Here is a 17,224-nt window from a genome sequence, read left to right on the forward strand (position 1 = left end):
AAAAAAATCAAAATTAAAATTAAAAAGACACAAGGATAAAGACATAAAGATCTCCACCCATGTTGCTGCAAAGGACATGCTTTCTTTCTTTTTCCTGGCTGCGTAGTATTCCCTGGTGCATATGCACCACATTTTCTTTATCCAGTACAGCACTGATGTGTACTTAGGTTGATTCCATGTCTTTGCTATTATGAATATTGCTGTGATTAACATATGATTGCAGGTATCCTTTTGGTGGAATGATTTATTTTCTTTTGGATATATACTCAGTAATGGGATTGTTGGGTTGACTGATAGTTCTATTTTAAGTCATTTGAGAACTCTCCAAACTGCTTTCCACCACAGCTGAACTAATTTACATCCTCATCAACAGTAAATAAGCATTCTCTTTTCTCTGAAGTCTCACTAGCATCTGTTGTTTTTTGACTTTTTAATAATAGCCATTCTGACTGGTATGAGATGGTATCTCATTGTAGTTTTGATTTGCATTTCTCTGACGATTAGTGATGTTGACCATTTTTTCATGTGTTTGTTGGTCATTTGTACAGCTTCTTTTGAGAAGTGTCTGCCCATGTCTTTTGCCCGATTTTAATAAGATTATTGTCTCTTGCTTGTTGAATTAAGTTCCTTATAGATTCTGGATAGTAGGCCTTTGTCAGATGCATAGTTTGTGAATATCCTCCCATTAAGTAGGTTGTCTGTTTACTATGTTAATAGTTTCTTTGGCTTTGCAGAAGTCCTTTAATTGGATTCCACTTGTCAATTTTTGGTTTTGTTGCAATTGCTTTTGAGGACTTTGTCATAAATTCTTTCCTAAGACCAATGTCCAGAACGGTGTTTCCTAGGTTTTCTTCTAGGATTTTTCATTTAAGGTCTTACATTTAAATCTTTAATCCATCTTGAGTTAATTTTTCTACATGAAAGGTAAGGATCCAGTTTCACTCTTCTGCACGTGGACAGCCAGCTATCCCAGCACCATTTATTGAATAAGCAGTCCTTTCCCCATTGCTTATTTGTGTTGACTTTGTTGAAGATCAGCCGGCTGCAGGTGTGTGGCCTTATTTCTGGGTTATCTATTCTGTTCCATCAGTCTATGTGTTTCTTTTTGTACCCATACCGTGCAGCTTTATAGTAGAGTTTGAAGTCTAATAATGTGATGTCTCTTTTTTGGTTCCATATAAAGTTTAGAATAGTTTTTTTCTCTAATTCTGTGAAAAAAAATGACATTGGCAGTTTAATGGAAATAGGGTTGAATCTGTAGATTGCTTTGGGCAGTATGGCCATTTAACATATTGATTCTTCCAATTCATGAGCATGGGAAGTTTTTCCATTTGTTTGTGTCATCAATGATTTAAAAGGAAAGCTCTTACATGACTTCTAAAAATGCTTCCCATGGAATCTAAATGCCATAGCAATTTCATATCAAATATAATTCCATTTAAACATACATGAACAAGCTCATCTTTAACAGGCAAAAAAGTACTCCATTTACTGCTTAAACTTGTATTTCTATTCTACTTTCCCTACATTATATTATGTTAATGTGATATATTCAATGCCAGAAATTATTTTATTGACCACTCATAATTATCTATGACAAAAGCATGCATATAAATGGAAATTAATTTTTAAAATTTTCTGTGACCATATGGCTCCAGGTATCAAAGAAATCTCTCTGGACTGAATTACCAGTATAGGTACTGTTAATATGCAACTTATTAAAATAACAGATATATTTTTAAGAAATTATTGGCCACGCGCAGTGGCTCATGCCTGCAATCGCAGCACTTTGCGAGATCGAAGCAGGTGGATCACAAGGGCACCATCCTGGCTAACAAAGTGAAACCCCATCTCTACTAAAAATACAAAAAAATTAGCCGGGCGTGGTGGCATGCACCTGTAATCCCGGCTACTCGGGAGGCTGAGGCAGGAGAATCGCTTGAACCCGGGAGGCAGAGGTTGCAGTGAGCCAAGATCACGCCACTGCACTCCAGCGTGGGTGACAGAGCAAGACTCTGCCTCAAAAACAAACAAACAAAATATATATATAACATAAAAATTAGAATTTTATTGGGAAAACTATTCTTCATTCCACTTCTTACTAAAATAGGCAGGGTCCTCATGAACATTTTTCTCATTTTACAATTATTGTTGCTACTGCTATTGTAAGCACTATAAAACTTTTTTCATATAAAGAAGTATATAAGCAGCCAGAAGCAGTGGCTCACGCCTGTAATCCCAACAGTTTGGGAGGCCCAGGCAGGGGGATCATGAGGTCAAGATCAAGACCAGCCAGGCCGAGACGGTGAAACCCCATCTCTACTAAAAATACAAAAATAAGCCGGGTGCGGTGGCATGCACCTGCAATCCCAGCTACTCAGGAGGCTGAAGCAGGAGAATCACTTGAACTCCAGGAGGCAGAGATTGCAGTAAGCTGAGATCGTGCCACTGGACTCCAGCCTGGGTGATAGAGTGAGACTCCATCTCCAAAACAAAACAAAACAAAATAAAAAAAGAAGTACATAAGCTGGGCATGGTTGCTCATTCCTGTAATCCCAGCACCTTGGGAGGCCAAGGCAGGAGGATTGCTTGAGTCCAGGAGTTAGAGACCAGCTTGGGCAACATAGTGAGACCTCATCTCTACAACAAATAAAAACATTAGCTGGGCATGATGACTCACACCTGTCGTACCAGTTGCTAGGGAGGCTGAGTTGGGAGGATCCCTTGAGCCCAGGAGTTTGAGGTTTCAGTGAGCCGTGATCACATCACTGCATTCCAGCCTGGGCAACAGAGCAAGACCCTGTCTCAAAAAAAGAAAAAAAAAAAAAAAGACCAGGTGTGGTGGGGCATGCCTGTAATCCCAGCTACTCAGGAGGTTGAGGCAGGAGAATTGCTTGAACCCGGGAGGCGGAGGTTGCAGTGAGCCGAGACCGGGCCATCGCACTCCAACCTGAGCAATAAGAGTGAAACTCCGTCTCAAAAAAAAAACAAGAAGAAGAAGAAGTAGACAAGAATGGAAGCAATTTTGTCATAGCAATATCAATTATTACTCAAGCTCCTTCAGATACAGTGATCTATCATCAAAAATATGTAATGATCTAATTCTGACAACTCAATTAGGTCTTCTCTCAAATTTCATGAAAGCCAAGAATTAGAAATCATCTCATCTGCAAAAAGATTTATTACTTAGTCAATAGAATCGTTCACTTTCTAAAAAAAAAAAAAAGAAGCCAATCCAGCAATTTGTCTGGCAACCCAGATATCTGTCTGCCCTGGGGCAATGCACCCTAGTAAGATGAGAGGGAGTGAGGGATGTCTTGCATTTATGAAGCAGCTATTACGAAAGAGGAGACAGAACGGAGAGGCTCCATTCAGCAGCAATGGCTCATCGCCCTTCAGTTCTCACCAGAACAATTACAGGAAAGAGTGCATGGAAATTGTGGACCTAGAATTTAAAAAGAACAAAAACCATGTACCGGTGTCGCCTTAGAAAGTCCTCTTGTGTCCCTGAAGATGGGGGTAGCCAAATTTGAAGCCCATGGGTTTGGAATGTCCCCATTAAACTGGTAGGTGAATCTCCATGGAGCTGGGGACTGGCAGCTGGTGCTTCCTTGACATCTCCGGGTGGCTCTCTCCAGCCCAGGCTTTGTGGATCACAGTGCCCTTTGGAATGTTAGGAAAAAGGGATTCTCAGGACAAAAAAGTTTGGGGAAAGCTTTCTATTCTTTCTGCCTCTTACAGATTCACAATAAAATCTGCATACCAAAGACCAAAGAAACCTGCTTAATTTTGTGTAATGCGAAATTTCCCAAACTAACCTGGCTGTCCCCTCCCGCCTCCTTCTTTCACACAGAATGCCTGGGTACATATAAAGAGACTTCAGTAGTCTGCTCCGGAGCCCGGTGTGATCCTGAGAACTGCAAGCTGGCTCTCCATCCGTGTCCTCCCTGTGAGACCTGGGTGATTCCTGTTAGCCATGGGCCTCTCTAAAAGCTCTCCAGAGGGACTAAGACCTGAGATCGGTTTGTTTTCTTGTGTGAACCAAAAAGGATCTGAGACAGGTCTCAATCAACTTACAAGTTTATTTTGCCAAGGTTAGGTACACGCCCGGAAGAAATAAACATGGAGTCCCAGAAACAGTCTGTGGTCTGTGCCTTTCTCCAAAGATGATTTTGAGGGCTTAAAGGGGAAAAGCAGGCTGGAGGGAAAAGAGGAAGGTTATGGTCACATGGCCGAATCCACACGTTGCAAGAGAAAAGCAGCAAGCAGGGGAATACTCAATTATGTACTCACCTCGCGCGCACTGTAAGGTGAACTAAGAGTAACTAACTATCTGCGGGGATGTTTAATATTTTATCCATAGCTATCTTAGGAACAAAAGAAAAGGTAGCTTCTTGCACGACTGCGCTTTCAGCTTAATTTTTTTTCTTTTGGCAAAGTGAATTGAGGTCCCAATTTTTTTTTCTTTTTTTTTTTTTTTGACAGAGTCTTGCTCTGTTGCCAGGCTGGAGTGCAGTAGCGCCATCTCAGCTCACTGCAGCCTCTGCCTCCCCGGTTCAAGCAATTCTCCTGCCTCAGCCTCCCGAGTAGCAGGGACTACAGGCACGCACCACCATGCCTGGCTAATTTTTTTGTATTTCAGATGGGGTTTCACCATGTTGGCCAGGATAGTCTTGAACTCCTGACCTCGTGATCTGCCCGCCTTGGACTCCCAAAGTGCTGGGATTACAGATGTGAGCCACTGCACCCAGACAGGGTCCCAAGTTTTTATTTTCCTTTTACACTTGCACTTTATGGATTCTGTTACCTACGCAGAAAATGCTACTTTCCTATTGATGCCATTCACTTTTAGATGGAGGCTCTCATATAATTGGGAGGTTTCTATGATACGGACTTTGGGCAGCACCCACTGCAGACAGGAACTTGAAGGTGTTTCCTAAGTGTTACATCCACAGCCAGAAGAGTCGACTTGGCACGTCGCTAGCTGTCCCTGTGGGGCCCTGGCCATCGATAGTATGTGCCAGCTGAGAAGGGATTAAAATTAGATGCAAATTAAAAATCCAAATATTTAAGAGTGAGGAGTGTGTCTAAGAGAGAAGGAGATTGTATCTGAAAACGTTTGGCTGTCTTTCATTATACCCCAAGTGTTTTTGTTTTCAATCATCTGGCTTAAATTTTCCGTTTTTCATTGCACAACACCAAGAGTTGGCTACATAGTCATGATGAAGATGAGCATACAAATTTCAAGTGTCACAGTTGGAGAGAGAGGCCTCCTAAGTTGTGCATTGCATGGGAATGAGGATCAGGTCACCTGACTCAATGCAGGCTTTGGGACATCTTAGGCATCTAATCTCTCTAATCCACTGAAGAGACGCAATAACGAGCCCCAGCTATCTCTTCCCTTTTCATCAAGACCGCACATTAGAGATTAGTCAATATTCTACGCACAACTCAAATATTTGGTGAGCAAGGAGATCACTTAGATTCTCCATCCTTGATTGCAGCTCAAAATTCAAACAAATCAATACCTGCTGGGGGAAAAAAAAGACAGCCTGTAGAGCACCTTTTTTTTTTTCTTGAAATACGAGAATCATGAAAGGAATAAATATTAACTTTATTCCCCTATTCAGAACAAGTGAATTGGATGGCGCCAATGCAAACAACACGGATTCCTGGCTCTGCTTCAGCCAAAATGCATTTTGCTCTTTGGAAACCTCAGTTCCAACCTGTGAAGCTGGAAAAGCACTAATGAATTTGTATAAGGCTCCACAAACCAAGCAGGGCAAACCAGAGAACAGCTGGAAGAAATGAGATCAAGAGTGAAAACTAGCTTTTTATTTCAAAACAACTAGAGATTTCTTGGAGAATTACATCTTTTAAAAATGCCCTTTTATGGGAAAACAAAGGCAGCAGAAATCAAATGGCTTACTTACATTTAAAGGGGAGTTTGGCAGCTGAAATGTGATGGAAATAGACTCTTCGCTCTCCGGGTCACGGAGAAAGCGGCCCAGAAGTGCCCCGGGAGAGACAACACCATAGGCACCACATACCACCCTTTCTGGAGGGCGGGTGCGTTAAGCGCTTACTAAAAACTTAGCCAGGTGTGGAGAACAGCTGTGGCTGATTTCTTCGGCATGCCTCTGCCAATTTCCCAAGAAAAAGAAACAACATTTTTCTCTCCACTGCTCTTCCAAGAAGTAGCTGAGGACGGGAAGAAACACGGAATCAAAGTGTTGCTCAAGGGTGCTTTCTGATCCAAATCCACAGTGTGACATAAATCTGTCATTTTGATCCCGCTGTGGGGGGCATCTGCAAACCCAAAAAGTGAAAAAATGAAATTAGCCCAGGTGGTAACCTGGATGTGAGGCTGAGGGTGAGAGCCCAGATATTAACCTGGGTGTGAGGGCCGGGGAAGGGGGACACAGCTTTCTCTGCTGTGGCCATGGGTGTGGAATTGGGGGCAGGGCTGGTCCATTTGCAGCCTGTGTGTGTCTGTGCTGATGGAAGCCTCATTTACACACAGCACAAGGAAGGCGGGCATTCTCCTTGGTAGTGGGTGAATCTGTCAGACTGCAGGGAATTAAACAGCAGGAGGCAGGTGTCAACGTTTAAATGCCTAAATAAGCCATATCAATCTAAGGGCTGAGGCTGTGGGCCAAGGCTGGGCCTAGGCTTAGAGAAAACTGGTAATAGTCATCATGGGATTATTTATTCTTTTTTTTTTTTTCGAGAAGGAGTCTTGCTCTGTAGCCCAGGCCGGAGTGCAGTGGCGTGATCTCGGCTCACTGCAATGTCCACCTCCCGGGTTCAAGCAATCCTCCTACCTCAGCCTCCTGAGTAGCTGGGATTACAGGAACACACGACCATGCCCAGCTAATTTTTGTATTTTTAGTGGAGACGGGGTTTCACCATGTTGGCCAGGCTGGTCTTGAACTCCTGACTTCGGGATCCACCCACCTTGGCCTCCCAAAGTGCTGAGATTACAGGCATGAGCCACTGCACCCGGCCTGTATTTATTCTTTATCATTATGTTTTTGTGTTTTTTTAAATTTTAATACAGATGAGATCTCACTGTAACCCAGGCTGGAGTGCAGTGGTGAGATCACAGCTCACTGCAGCCTCAACCTTCTGGGCTCAAGTGATCCTCCCACCCCAGCCTCCTGAGTAGCTGAGACTACAGGTGCACTCCACCACACCCAGCTAACTTTTAAAACATTTTTTTGTAGAGACTGGGTCTCACTATGTTGCCCAGGCTGGTCTCAAACTTCTGGTCTCCAGTCATCCTTCCACCTTAGCCTCTCAAAGTGTTGGGATCACAGCCTCTCAAAGTGTTGGGATGAGCTCTGTATCCAGACATCATCAGCAGATTAGACAAAGCTCTAATCCTTTGGGATTCATTTGAGTTATTATTCAGATTCTGCCCCCAAAGGAGCCTCGAGTGTTTCCAACCGACTTACTCTATTTTACCTTATTTATTTTGGTCACAGCCTGCAAATTAGTGGGGAGAAGCAAATTAGTGGGGAGGAAGAGGGATTACTTCTCACCCAGCAAGGCCACTCCAGCGCTGGTTTAGCATAAGCTAACGCCCACCACCCTAGGCCCTGCAGGGGTGGTCAGAAAAGCAATGAGGTATGGCAGGAAGATTGAGGCTTTGGTGGCAGGTGGGTCATTAGTGTGCAAATCCCAGCTCAGATTTTGGGCTTCAACTGTCAGCTTCAATTGTTTCATTTCTAAAGTGTCACTCACCTTAGAGATACCGTGCACATTGAAGATTACCACATCAAGTGCAGGGTACCTGGCAGGTATGACGGCAGCTGTCACTTCTATTACTATTGTAATAGAAGAGTATAATTACTCTCCTTTCAAAATCAGAGTAATACTGTCCCCAGGTGGGACACTGGTGTATGAAGGACAGACTTCAGATGTTACCAAGGCTGGGTAATATCTAAAGTCTGGGGCAAGGTTGGGGTAGAAGGGGAGCCAGACTGCTAGAGAGTGGGGCTGGGGGGTGGTGTGCCTGGGACAGGTGAGAATCAGTGTCCCAGACCCAGGAGTGAAAGGAAGGGGCATGGAGGGTGCATCCTGGGCATGGTGGCTCACGCCTATAATCCCAGCACTTTGGGAGGCCAAGGCAGGCGGATCACTTGAAGCCAGGAGTTCGAGACCAGCCTGGCCAACATGGTGAAACCCTGTCTCTACTAAAAATACAAAATTAGCCAGGTGTGCTGGTGCACGCCCGTAATCCCAGCTCACGACCTGAGGCTGAGGCAGAAGAATCGTTTGAACCCGGGAAGCAGAGATTGCAGTGAGCTGTGATTGTACCACTGCACTCCAGCCTGGGCAATAGAGTGAGACTCTGTCTCAAACACACACACACACACACACACACACACACACACACACACTAGACGTTCCAATGTTTTTTTCCTGCCTTCCAGTGGATCTTCTTACACATCCAGTTTTGGATACTTCTGGTCCCAAAAAGCAGGAGGTGGGGTAGGAAAAAGGATTTTTCCTCTCCAACCACAGAGGAATAAGAAAAGTCATTTTTCCTTCCTCTAATGCAAACAACTAAAAAGACTGAAGGTAGAATAATCTTTTTTGTTTTTGTTCTTGTAGGCAGGAAGGTTAAAATTAGGAAGATGAAAACATGTAACAACCATTGACTTATGTAATAAAAGTGCAAAGAAGTCGGGCTCAGTGGCTCATGCCCGTAATCCCAACACTTTGGAAGGCTGAGGTGGGAAGATCATTTGAGGCCAGGAGTTCAAGACCAGCCTAGGCAATATAGTGAGATTCCCCCCCATCTCTACAAAAATATTTAAAATGTAGCCAAGTGTGGTGGCATGCACCTATAGTCCCAGCCACTCAGGAGGATTGCTCGAGCCCAGGAGTTTGAGGCTGTAGGGAGCTAGGATCACACCACTGCACTCCAACCTGGGCAACAGAGTGAGACTCCATCTCTAAAATAATAAAATAAAAAGTAAAATAACTCAAATTCAAGCTTCTTATGAAAACCAGAGGTGATACAAAAGACAACCAGTTCTCCAAGTGAGGAATGTTAATCAGCCTTGGAGGGCACATTTGTTTCATTTGTCACTTAAAACCTGAGCCTGATGCTCCATTTGTACACTGCTCACCCCAAAATGGGAGCGGCCTCATTTGATTCTGTTAAGCCATATGGGCGGGGGTGAAGGTACACAACTTCACAGTGTCATCTGGCACCATGTGGCGCACAGCATCACCAGGTAGTAGTGAGACATGCACATTAAGAAGGAGGAAACAATCCCGGCACTTAGTGAGGCTAAGGTGAGATCTCTCGAGGTCAGGAGTTCAAGACCAGCCTGGTCAACATGGCGAAAGCCCGTCTCTTCTAAAAATACAAAAATTAGCCAGGCGTGGTGGTGCACGCCTGTGATCCCAGCTACTTGGGAGGCTGAGGCAGGGGAATCACTTAAACCCGGGAAGCACAGGTTGCAGTGAGCTGTGATTGGGTTGCTGCACCTCAGCCAGGGTGACAGAGAGAGAGAGAGACTCTGTCTCAAAAAAAAAAAAAAAAAAAAAGAGGAAACTCGGCAAGGGTCACCTAGTCTGCCTCCTCTCAAGCCCAGCTATTGCAAACTATCTGTGTTCCCTCCAATCACCACATCGGGCCACTCTGGGCTGGCTTTGTGCATGAGCTGCCTCTGCCTGAAATAGTTCTGCTCCTCCTCTGCAATCCCCTCAGCTGTTCATCCTATCCTACTCATCTTCCCAACTCAGCTTCAGCTTTTCAAAGAGGATTGCTTCCATTTTTTTTGTCCCCCACTCACTAGCAATTCTAAAAACTCGCTGTTTGTTTGCATTTCTGTCTCCCTCTGCTTGACTACGAGCTCCATGATGGCAGGAATTGCATCTCGATGATCTCTGGGTCCCCCAGCCTAACAGACTCAGTCCTAGGTGTCTAAAGAAAAGGAAAGTTCAGGACCTTTCAAATTCATTATGCCGAGGGGAAAAGTTCAGCCCTGGAACCCGAGTCAGGTAACATGGCTCTCCCCTCCTCTCTTTTTTGAGCCAGAGTTTCGCTCTTGTTGCCCAGGCTGGAGGGCAGTGGTGTGATCTCGGCTCACTGCAACCTCCGCCTCCTGGTTCAAGTGATTCTCTTGCCTCAGCCTCCCAAGTAGCTGGGATTACAGGCATGTGCCACCACACCTGGCTAATTTTTGTATTTTTAGTACAGACGGGGTTTTGCCATGTTGGCCAGGCTGGTCTCGACCTCCTGACCTCAGGTGGGTGATCCGCCCGCCTCAGCTTCCTAAAGTGCTGGGATTACAGGCATGAGCCACTGCGCCCAACCAAGGAGTTATTATTTGTTATGATTCTGTGGGTGCACTGACCTCAGATCAACAGCTCTGCCTCATGTGGCGTGAATTGTGGTTATGCATGCAGCTGCAACCAAGTGGAGTTCAGCTGGGGCAAGGCTGGAGTAGAAGAGGGGGCAGACTGCTAGAGAGTGGGGCAGGAGGGCTGGGTGTGGTGTACCTGGGACAGATGAGAATCAGTGTCCCAGACCCAGGAGTGAAGGGAAGGGGCATGGAGGGTGGGAGCATTGTGATAAAGGCAACAGATTGCGGGGACAGTTCTGAACCAGAAAGGGAGCTAACTTCCAGACTAAGCACTTCCACCTGGACAGGACAACGCAGAAATGGCCTGGAACCCACGATCATGCTATGGCGCTAGGGATGACGGGACTCCTCTCCTGGGTTCCTTCTGCAGAAGTTGTGTATGTAGCTGCTCATCTAAGTGTGAAGATAGGAGGGTCCCTTTTATGGGACTTCAGAAGGAGCCTAGAAGGTGCAAGCAGTTAGTGCTGGCCTTTGGCTGAGGCCTCTGGGTTCTCTCCATCAAGGCCTCTCTTCCTCCACAGGGTATAGGGACTTCCTCTCTGCAAGGCAACTGGATTTCAAGAGAGTGGAAGCTGCCTGCGCCCAGAACTGACACAGCACCATTTCAGCTGCATTGTGTTAGCAAAAGCAAGTCACATTCAAGCCCACATTCAAGGCTGGGGGGAACAGAATCCACTTCGTTTTCTTTCTTTCTTTCTTTTTTTTTTTTTTTTTGAGACAGGGTCTCACTCTCTCACCCAGGCTGGAGTGCAGAGGTATGATCATAGCTCACTGCAGCTTCAGACTCCTGGGCTCAAAGTGATCTCATCTCAGCCTCCTGAGTAGCTGGGACTACAGGCGTGCACCACCACACCTAGTTAATTACAAAAAAAAAAAAAAAAATTGTAGAGACAGGGCTATGTTGCCTAGGCTGGTCTCAAATTCTTGGGCTGAAGCAATCCTCCTGGCTCAGCCTCCCAAAGTGCTGAGATTACAGGCAGAATCCACCTCTTAATGTAAGAATCCACCTCTTGATGTAAGAGAAACATGTGTGTACAGAGAGGTGAGAAATTGTTGGTGGCTAGCTTTAAAGACACTCTTCCAATCTGAATAGTTCTTATTACAGTACCTTTATCTTCACTGAAGGATTTAATTCACTCCAAAATGCTTGGCAAATTCCTGGTTACCTGCTTTACTCATAAACAAGTTTGACCACATGCTACAGTCTCTCTTTTTCCTAAGCTACTGTGCTTTCTCCTTGCTAGCTGCCTGCCTTTGAGTCTGCAGATCACATCCTTTGCTTGCTAAAACAATTGGGGTGGGGAGGTCTTTACAACCCCTTTTGACAGGAAACCTGTTTGGAGTCTAATATGGAGAAAGAAATCCCTATTGTGCAGAAATATGGATACTTCCCATATTTTCTACAGGAATATCACATAGGACATTAGGGTTTCATCAGTTAACCTGTGTATCAGTTGTGGTAGGGAAATTACTGCAAAAAATTTCAGTGGCTTCACCAATTACAGTTTAATTCTAAGCTTGTGTAACAGCCCAACGTAGATCCAAGTCAATTCAGGAACTCGGCTCCATGCAGTCATTCAGGGGCCCAGGGCAGTCACAATGCCACCATCTTCAGCCCATGACCTCCAAGGTCATTTTGGGCACTGACATCAGCTAGTGGAGGGCAAAGAGCATGTGAGTTTACAGATGGGGCCTAGAAATGGCACACATCACTTCCTTCTGCATTTTATTGGCCACAACTTGGACATATGGCCAAATCTAACTCTGTTGGAAACCAAGAAATGTAGTCCAGCTGTGTGACCATGAAGGAGAGGAAGCAAGTTCCATGGCGGACTAGCGCTCTAAGCCCACACATCTGGAACCACATACATTACACACATACTGACAGTGTTACTTGTGCCTTTTAGCACACAGATCACACTAAAGCCTGGGAGGAGGAGGGCGAGTGCCTCATGAAAATTATAGGAGTGTTTAGCAGGAAGCTTGAGTGCATTTGCCCCAACTTTCCCTGGAAACAGAGAGCATCTTTCCAGACTTGGACACAGTGCCATCTGCTGCTCAATAAAAAGCAGGGAGGTGAACTGGGCTATGGTTGGGCTTGGGGTCAAAGTAACCAGGTTAGAAGAATCAGAACTTAGTACTTTAGAATTTTCATTGGTTTGGTAACCACAGGAGATTAGAGGAAATTCATGCAGCAGCCACTTCCATTTAACAGACACCAAACAAAAATTGTGAGGAGGAAGGGAAAGGAGTTGTATGGTTGGTTTTGGCTTTCTGTGGAGTTAATTGAGTTAATTAATTAAGGCAGCTGAGTATCATGGAAGGCAAGACTGGAGTCAAAAGACCTAGGTCGTAGGCCCCACTTTGCCATTATCTGGGCTGCATCCTTAGTTCTAAAATGAGGGGACAGGCCCAGCACAGTAGCTGTTGCCTGTAATCCCAGCACTTTGGAGAGCCAAGGCGGGAGGATTGCTTGAGTCCAGGAGTTTGAGACCAGCCTGGGCAGCAATAGCAGGACCCCATCTCTATAAAAAAAATTTTTTTAATAGCCAGGTATGGTGGCATGTACCTGTAATCCCAGCTACTCAAGACGCTGAGGCAGGAGGATTGCTTGAGCCCAGGAGTTGAGGCTGCCGTGAGCTATGGTGGTGCCACTGTACTCCAGCTTGGGTAACAGAGAGAGACCTTGTCTTAAAAAATAATAATAAAATTTTAGGGCTGGGCGTGGTGGCTCAAGCCTGTAATCCTGGCACTTTGGGAGGCCGAGACGGGTGGATCACGAGGTCGAGAGATAGAGACCATCCTGGCTAACACGGTGAAACCCCGTCTCTACTAAAAAATACAAAAAACTAGCCGGGCGCGGTGGTGGGCACCTGTAGTCCCAGCTACGAGGCAGAGCTTGCAGTGAGCTGAGATCGGGCCACTGTACTCCAGCCTGGGCGACAGAGTGAGACTCCAGCCTGGGTGACAGAGTGAGACTCCATCTCAAAAAAAAAAAGAAAAAAATAATAATAATAATAAAATTTTTAAAATAATGAGGGGACAAGACTTTTCATGATTCCTTCCAGCTGGGAGCTCCAATCCAGTTCCATAGTCATATGTGACCATTTTCAAGATGGCAATTGAAGCCATTTAAACACATCGGATCCCTCAGGGAGAGGGTTTCTTGGTTTGTTTTCTTGAAAAAAAAGTCTAAATCCATATAAGTTCCACATCAGAAATATCTATTACTCGCTTTTTTTTTTCTGTCAATAAGTTTATTCTCTGTATCTGAAAAATCCTCATAGAAAATTGTTTGGTTTGACCGAGTGCGGTGGCTCACATCTGTAATCCCAGCACTTTGGAAGGTCGAGGCAGGCAGATCACAAGGTCAGGAGTTTGAGACCAGCCTGGCCAATATAGGGAAACCCCTTCTCTACTAAAAAATACAAAAAATTAGCTGGGCATGGTGGCGGGCGCCTGTAAATCCCAGTTACTCGGGAGGCTGAGGTAGGAGAATCACTTGAACACAGGGAGGCGGAGGTTGCAGTGAGCCAAGATTGCGCCATTGCACTCCAGCCCAGGTGACAGTGCGAAACTCCGTCTCAAAAAAAAATTTAAAAACCTTCTTTTTGGGGCTTCTTTTCATAGACTGGATTCTCTCATACAGCAGCATGAGCTTTCGTGTATGTCTCCTCCATCATATCTGGAGTTACATTGTTCTTTATGTATTGAAAGAACTGTTTCTTGTAAGCATCTTCATCCTTCTCCATTAAGTAGCACATGTAATCTGCAACATTCTAGCCCCTGATGTGCTTCTGGTGTACTTCAGCATTAAATTCCTTGTTTTCAGAATCATAACCAGGGAATCATTGGTATTGTGAGGGACAGACAAGCCTCCATCCACAGCTCCCTTCAGGGTGCCAAAAAACTTTATTGCCAGTGGTAGTTCTGCCAAGGCCTGCATCCAAATAGCAGGTAAAGGCACCTGGCCGAGCATCAATGCTTTCCACATCGTATTCATCGCCAGTCACCTCCACTTGGCCTTCATAGATCTTGGCCATGCCAAACCCACTGAGGAGCCTGAGGGCCAGCAGCAGGCCAGGACAATACACTGCAGCATCATTTGTCAGGCCAAACTTCACACCATATTTTGGCAGTTCGTGTGCATATGCTGTGCAGACTATCATATGCCCCTCAATACAGGCAAAAGCAATCTGATAAATGATAACTCTGTTACACAAACTATCATCCCGTATTTGGGTGTGCTGTATTTATTTTTATCCTGTATCACCAAGCGTTTCCGGGCATAGTAATCAGTTTTACCCTCTGTCGTCTTCTAAATTTCACTTGGTATCTCTTAAAGTCGGTCTTGTTCTTCACAACTTTAGCAAACCCCCTCCTGTGGATCAGAGACCTGTGTCTGTGGCTCGACAGAGACCTGCAGGCCTATGCCTTGCATTTAAAGAAAAGTAAAGATGTATGAATTTTTAAATGAACAAGCAGGACTTGTTGATTGGAGGTGGATGATGAGAAAAGAGCGTTTCTAGCTTGGCACAACTGGGTGGCTGAGGAAGTCCCACTGCTAATGAATAACTGTTAGCATTCATACAGTCTGGTGCATCCATATGACTCAGGCGTATTCTAATTGCTTCACATAGCCTGTCTCAATTTTCATAACAACTCCTGTGGAGAGTACTATTATTGGCCCATTTTACAGAAAACACACACACACACACACACACACAGGAAATACTGATGGAAGAACAGATGAGAAACAGGGAGGAAGGGAGTGTGGCAGACAAACTGTCCACCAAAGTTTGGTGTTATGCTCCCTCCCATACTGTAGACTTATTGCTGGCATATGTACATTTCATAAGGGTGATGCTAAAATTTAGATATGCCCTTCTGCATCCTCTTTTCTGTTCCCTTCTCCTGTCTGGATGATGCAAAGGCGATCCTGGAAGCCGCCTATTGAAGACGGCAGTCCTCAGTCTGGACCTTTGAACGACTTTGCAGAGCAGACCTCTCATGCCCCAATTTCACCCCCTATCTTCTGCCCTAGAACACCTACTTTGGATATGAGATGAGAAATAAGTTTTTTATTGGTTAAATCATTAAAATGTGGGAGTATCTTTGTTACAGCAACAATACTGAGTGAACATCTTGCTACATCTAATTAAAACTGGGATGGGAGGTAAAGACAATAAATACTGGACATGTTGAATTTGAAATCTTGCAGGACAACCAAACGGGAAAGGCCTAGTAGGTAGACAGTGAGAGATGGGGTGGAGACGAACAGAGTCATCGTTAACACACAAATTCACTGTGTGGGCTTGCTCCTAAATAAATCATAGAGAGAAAGGAAAAATTACTGAAATTTTTTTTTCTGCCATTTCACTTTATGGCTATGTGGTCTAAACTGACCACAAAATGGGAGGTGTGAATCTGCTGTTCCTCCAATGGCCTCATTTCTCTTGTACATTCTCACATTGTGAACTCTCTGAGTAAAATTTCAGCCTTTAAAACAAACATTGTTTTGGCTGGGCACGGTGGCTCATGCTTGTAATCCCAGCACTTTGGGAGGCTGAGGCAAGCAGATCATGAGATCAGGAGATTGACACCATCTTGGCCAACATGGTGAAACCCCGTCTCTACTAAAAATACAAAAATTAGCTGGACATGGTGGTGTATGCCTGTAATCCCAGCTACTCGGGAGGCTGAGGAAGGAGAATCACTTGAACCAGGGAGTCAGGTTGCAGTGAGCCGAGACTGTGCCACTGCACTCCAGCCTGGCAACAGAGTGAGACTCCATCTCAAAAACAAAAACAAAAAACATTGTTTTTCTACATAATGGCTCCAAATCTGAGCCAGCTGTTGCATCAGCTGAAACAAAACAAAAACAATGAACAAATTTCAGAGTGAGAAAATGCTATTTTTACCTCAGCCTCAGACTTCAGAACTCAACCTCATGGAAGACGTGACCTTGCTGTGCGTGTCTGGGAATTCATGCTGTCGAGATGGCGTCTGAATTCATGAAAGGGGATTGGCTCTCTTGGGAAAAATGCATAGAGTAAGAAGAGGAGAGGACCAAAGATGGACCCTCAGGGAGTGCCAGCATTTGGGATGTGGGCTGGAGAGGAGTTACCCATAAAAGCCAAGGAGCAGAAGTCATCAGAAAGGTGGGAGGGATATCAGGAGTAACAAGAGTTCCCAAGGACAAAGGAAAACAGAATGCCAAAGAGTGTCTTTGTAAATAACAGACAGGGTCTCACTCTGTTGCCCAAGCTGGAGTGCACTGATGCAATTATGCTTCACCGCAGCCTTGAACTCCTGGGCTCAAGCAATCCTCCTGCCTCAGCCTCCCAAGTAGCTGGGACTAGAGGTGCACATCACCAAACCTGGCTAATTTTTAAATTGTTTGTAGAGACAGGGGTCTTGCTATGTTGCCCAGGCTGGTTTCTAAACCTTGGCCTCAAGCAGTCCTCCCTCCTCGGCCTCCCAAAGTGCTGGGAATACAGGTGTGAGCCAACACACCTAGCATTCAAATTTTGTTTTTAAAGGCTGAAAAAAGGGGTTACTGGGTTTGACAATAAAAATATCATTTGTGAGTTTTATGATAGCAATCTCAACAGAGGTGTAGATATAAAAATCCGATTTTAATGGAGTAAAAAAATTCAAGGAAGAGAGGGCTCTAAGAGGTTTGGTAATAAAGGCATGGCCCATGGCTGGGTGCGGTGGCTCAAACCTGTAATCCCAGCATTTTGGGAGGCCGAGATGGGTGGATCATGAGGTCAGGAGATCGAGACCATCCTGGCTAACACCGTGAAACCCCGTCTCTACTAAAAAATACAAAAAAA

At 44.9% G+C, this 17,224-nt stretch overlaps 1 protein-coding gene and 1 pseudogene across 1 annotated transcript in view; both read right to left on the reverse strand.

Annotated features, from left to right (window-relative positions):
• The window catches only part of CCDC3 (coiled-coil domain containing 3), a 155,033-nt gene extending 148,806 nt beyond the window's left edge, over positions 1-6,227 (reverse strand). Inside the window, exon 1 of the mRNA XM_011934229.1 lies at positions 5,934-6,227. Within this exon, the coding sequence (XP_011789619.1) occupies positions 5,934-5,935 (2 nt within the window). The 5' untranslated portion in view covers positions 5,936-6,227. The remainder of the gene's footprint in view (positions 1-5,933) is intronic.
• A 7,754-nt stretch (positions 6,228-13,981) lies between these two features.
• LOC105506217 lies at positions 13,982-15,672 on the reverse strand (annotated as a pseudogene).
• Between the last annotated feature and the right edge of the window lie 1,552 nt (positions 15,673-17,224).

Source organism: Colobus angolensis, unplaced genomic scaffold, assembly GCF_000951035.1.
Source record: "Colobus angolensis palliatus isolate OR3802 unplaced genomic scaffold, Cang.pa_1.0 Scaffold133, whole genome shotgun sequence".
Lineage (NCBI taxonomy): Eukaryota > Metazoa > Chordata > Mammalia > Primates > Cercopithecidae > Colobus > Colobus angolensis.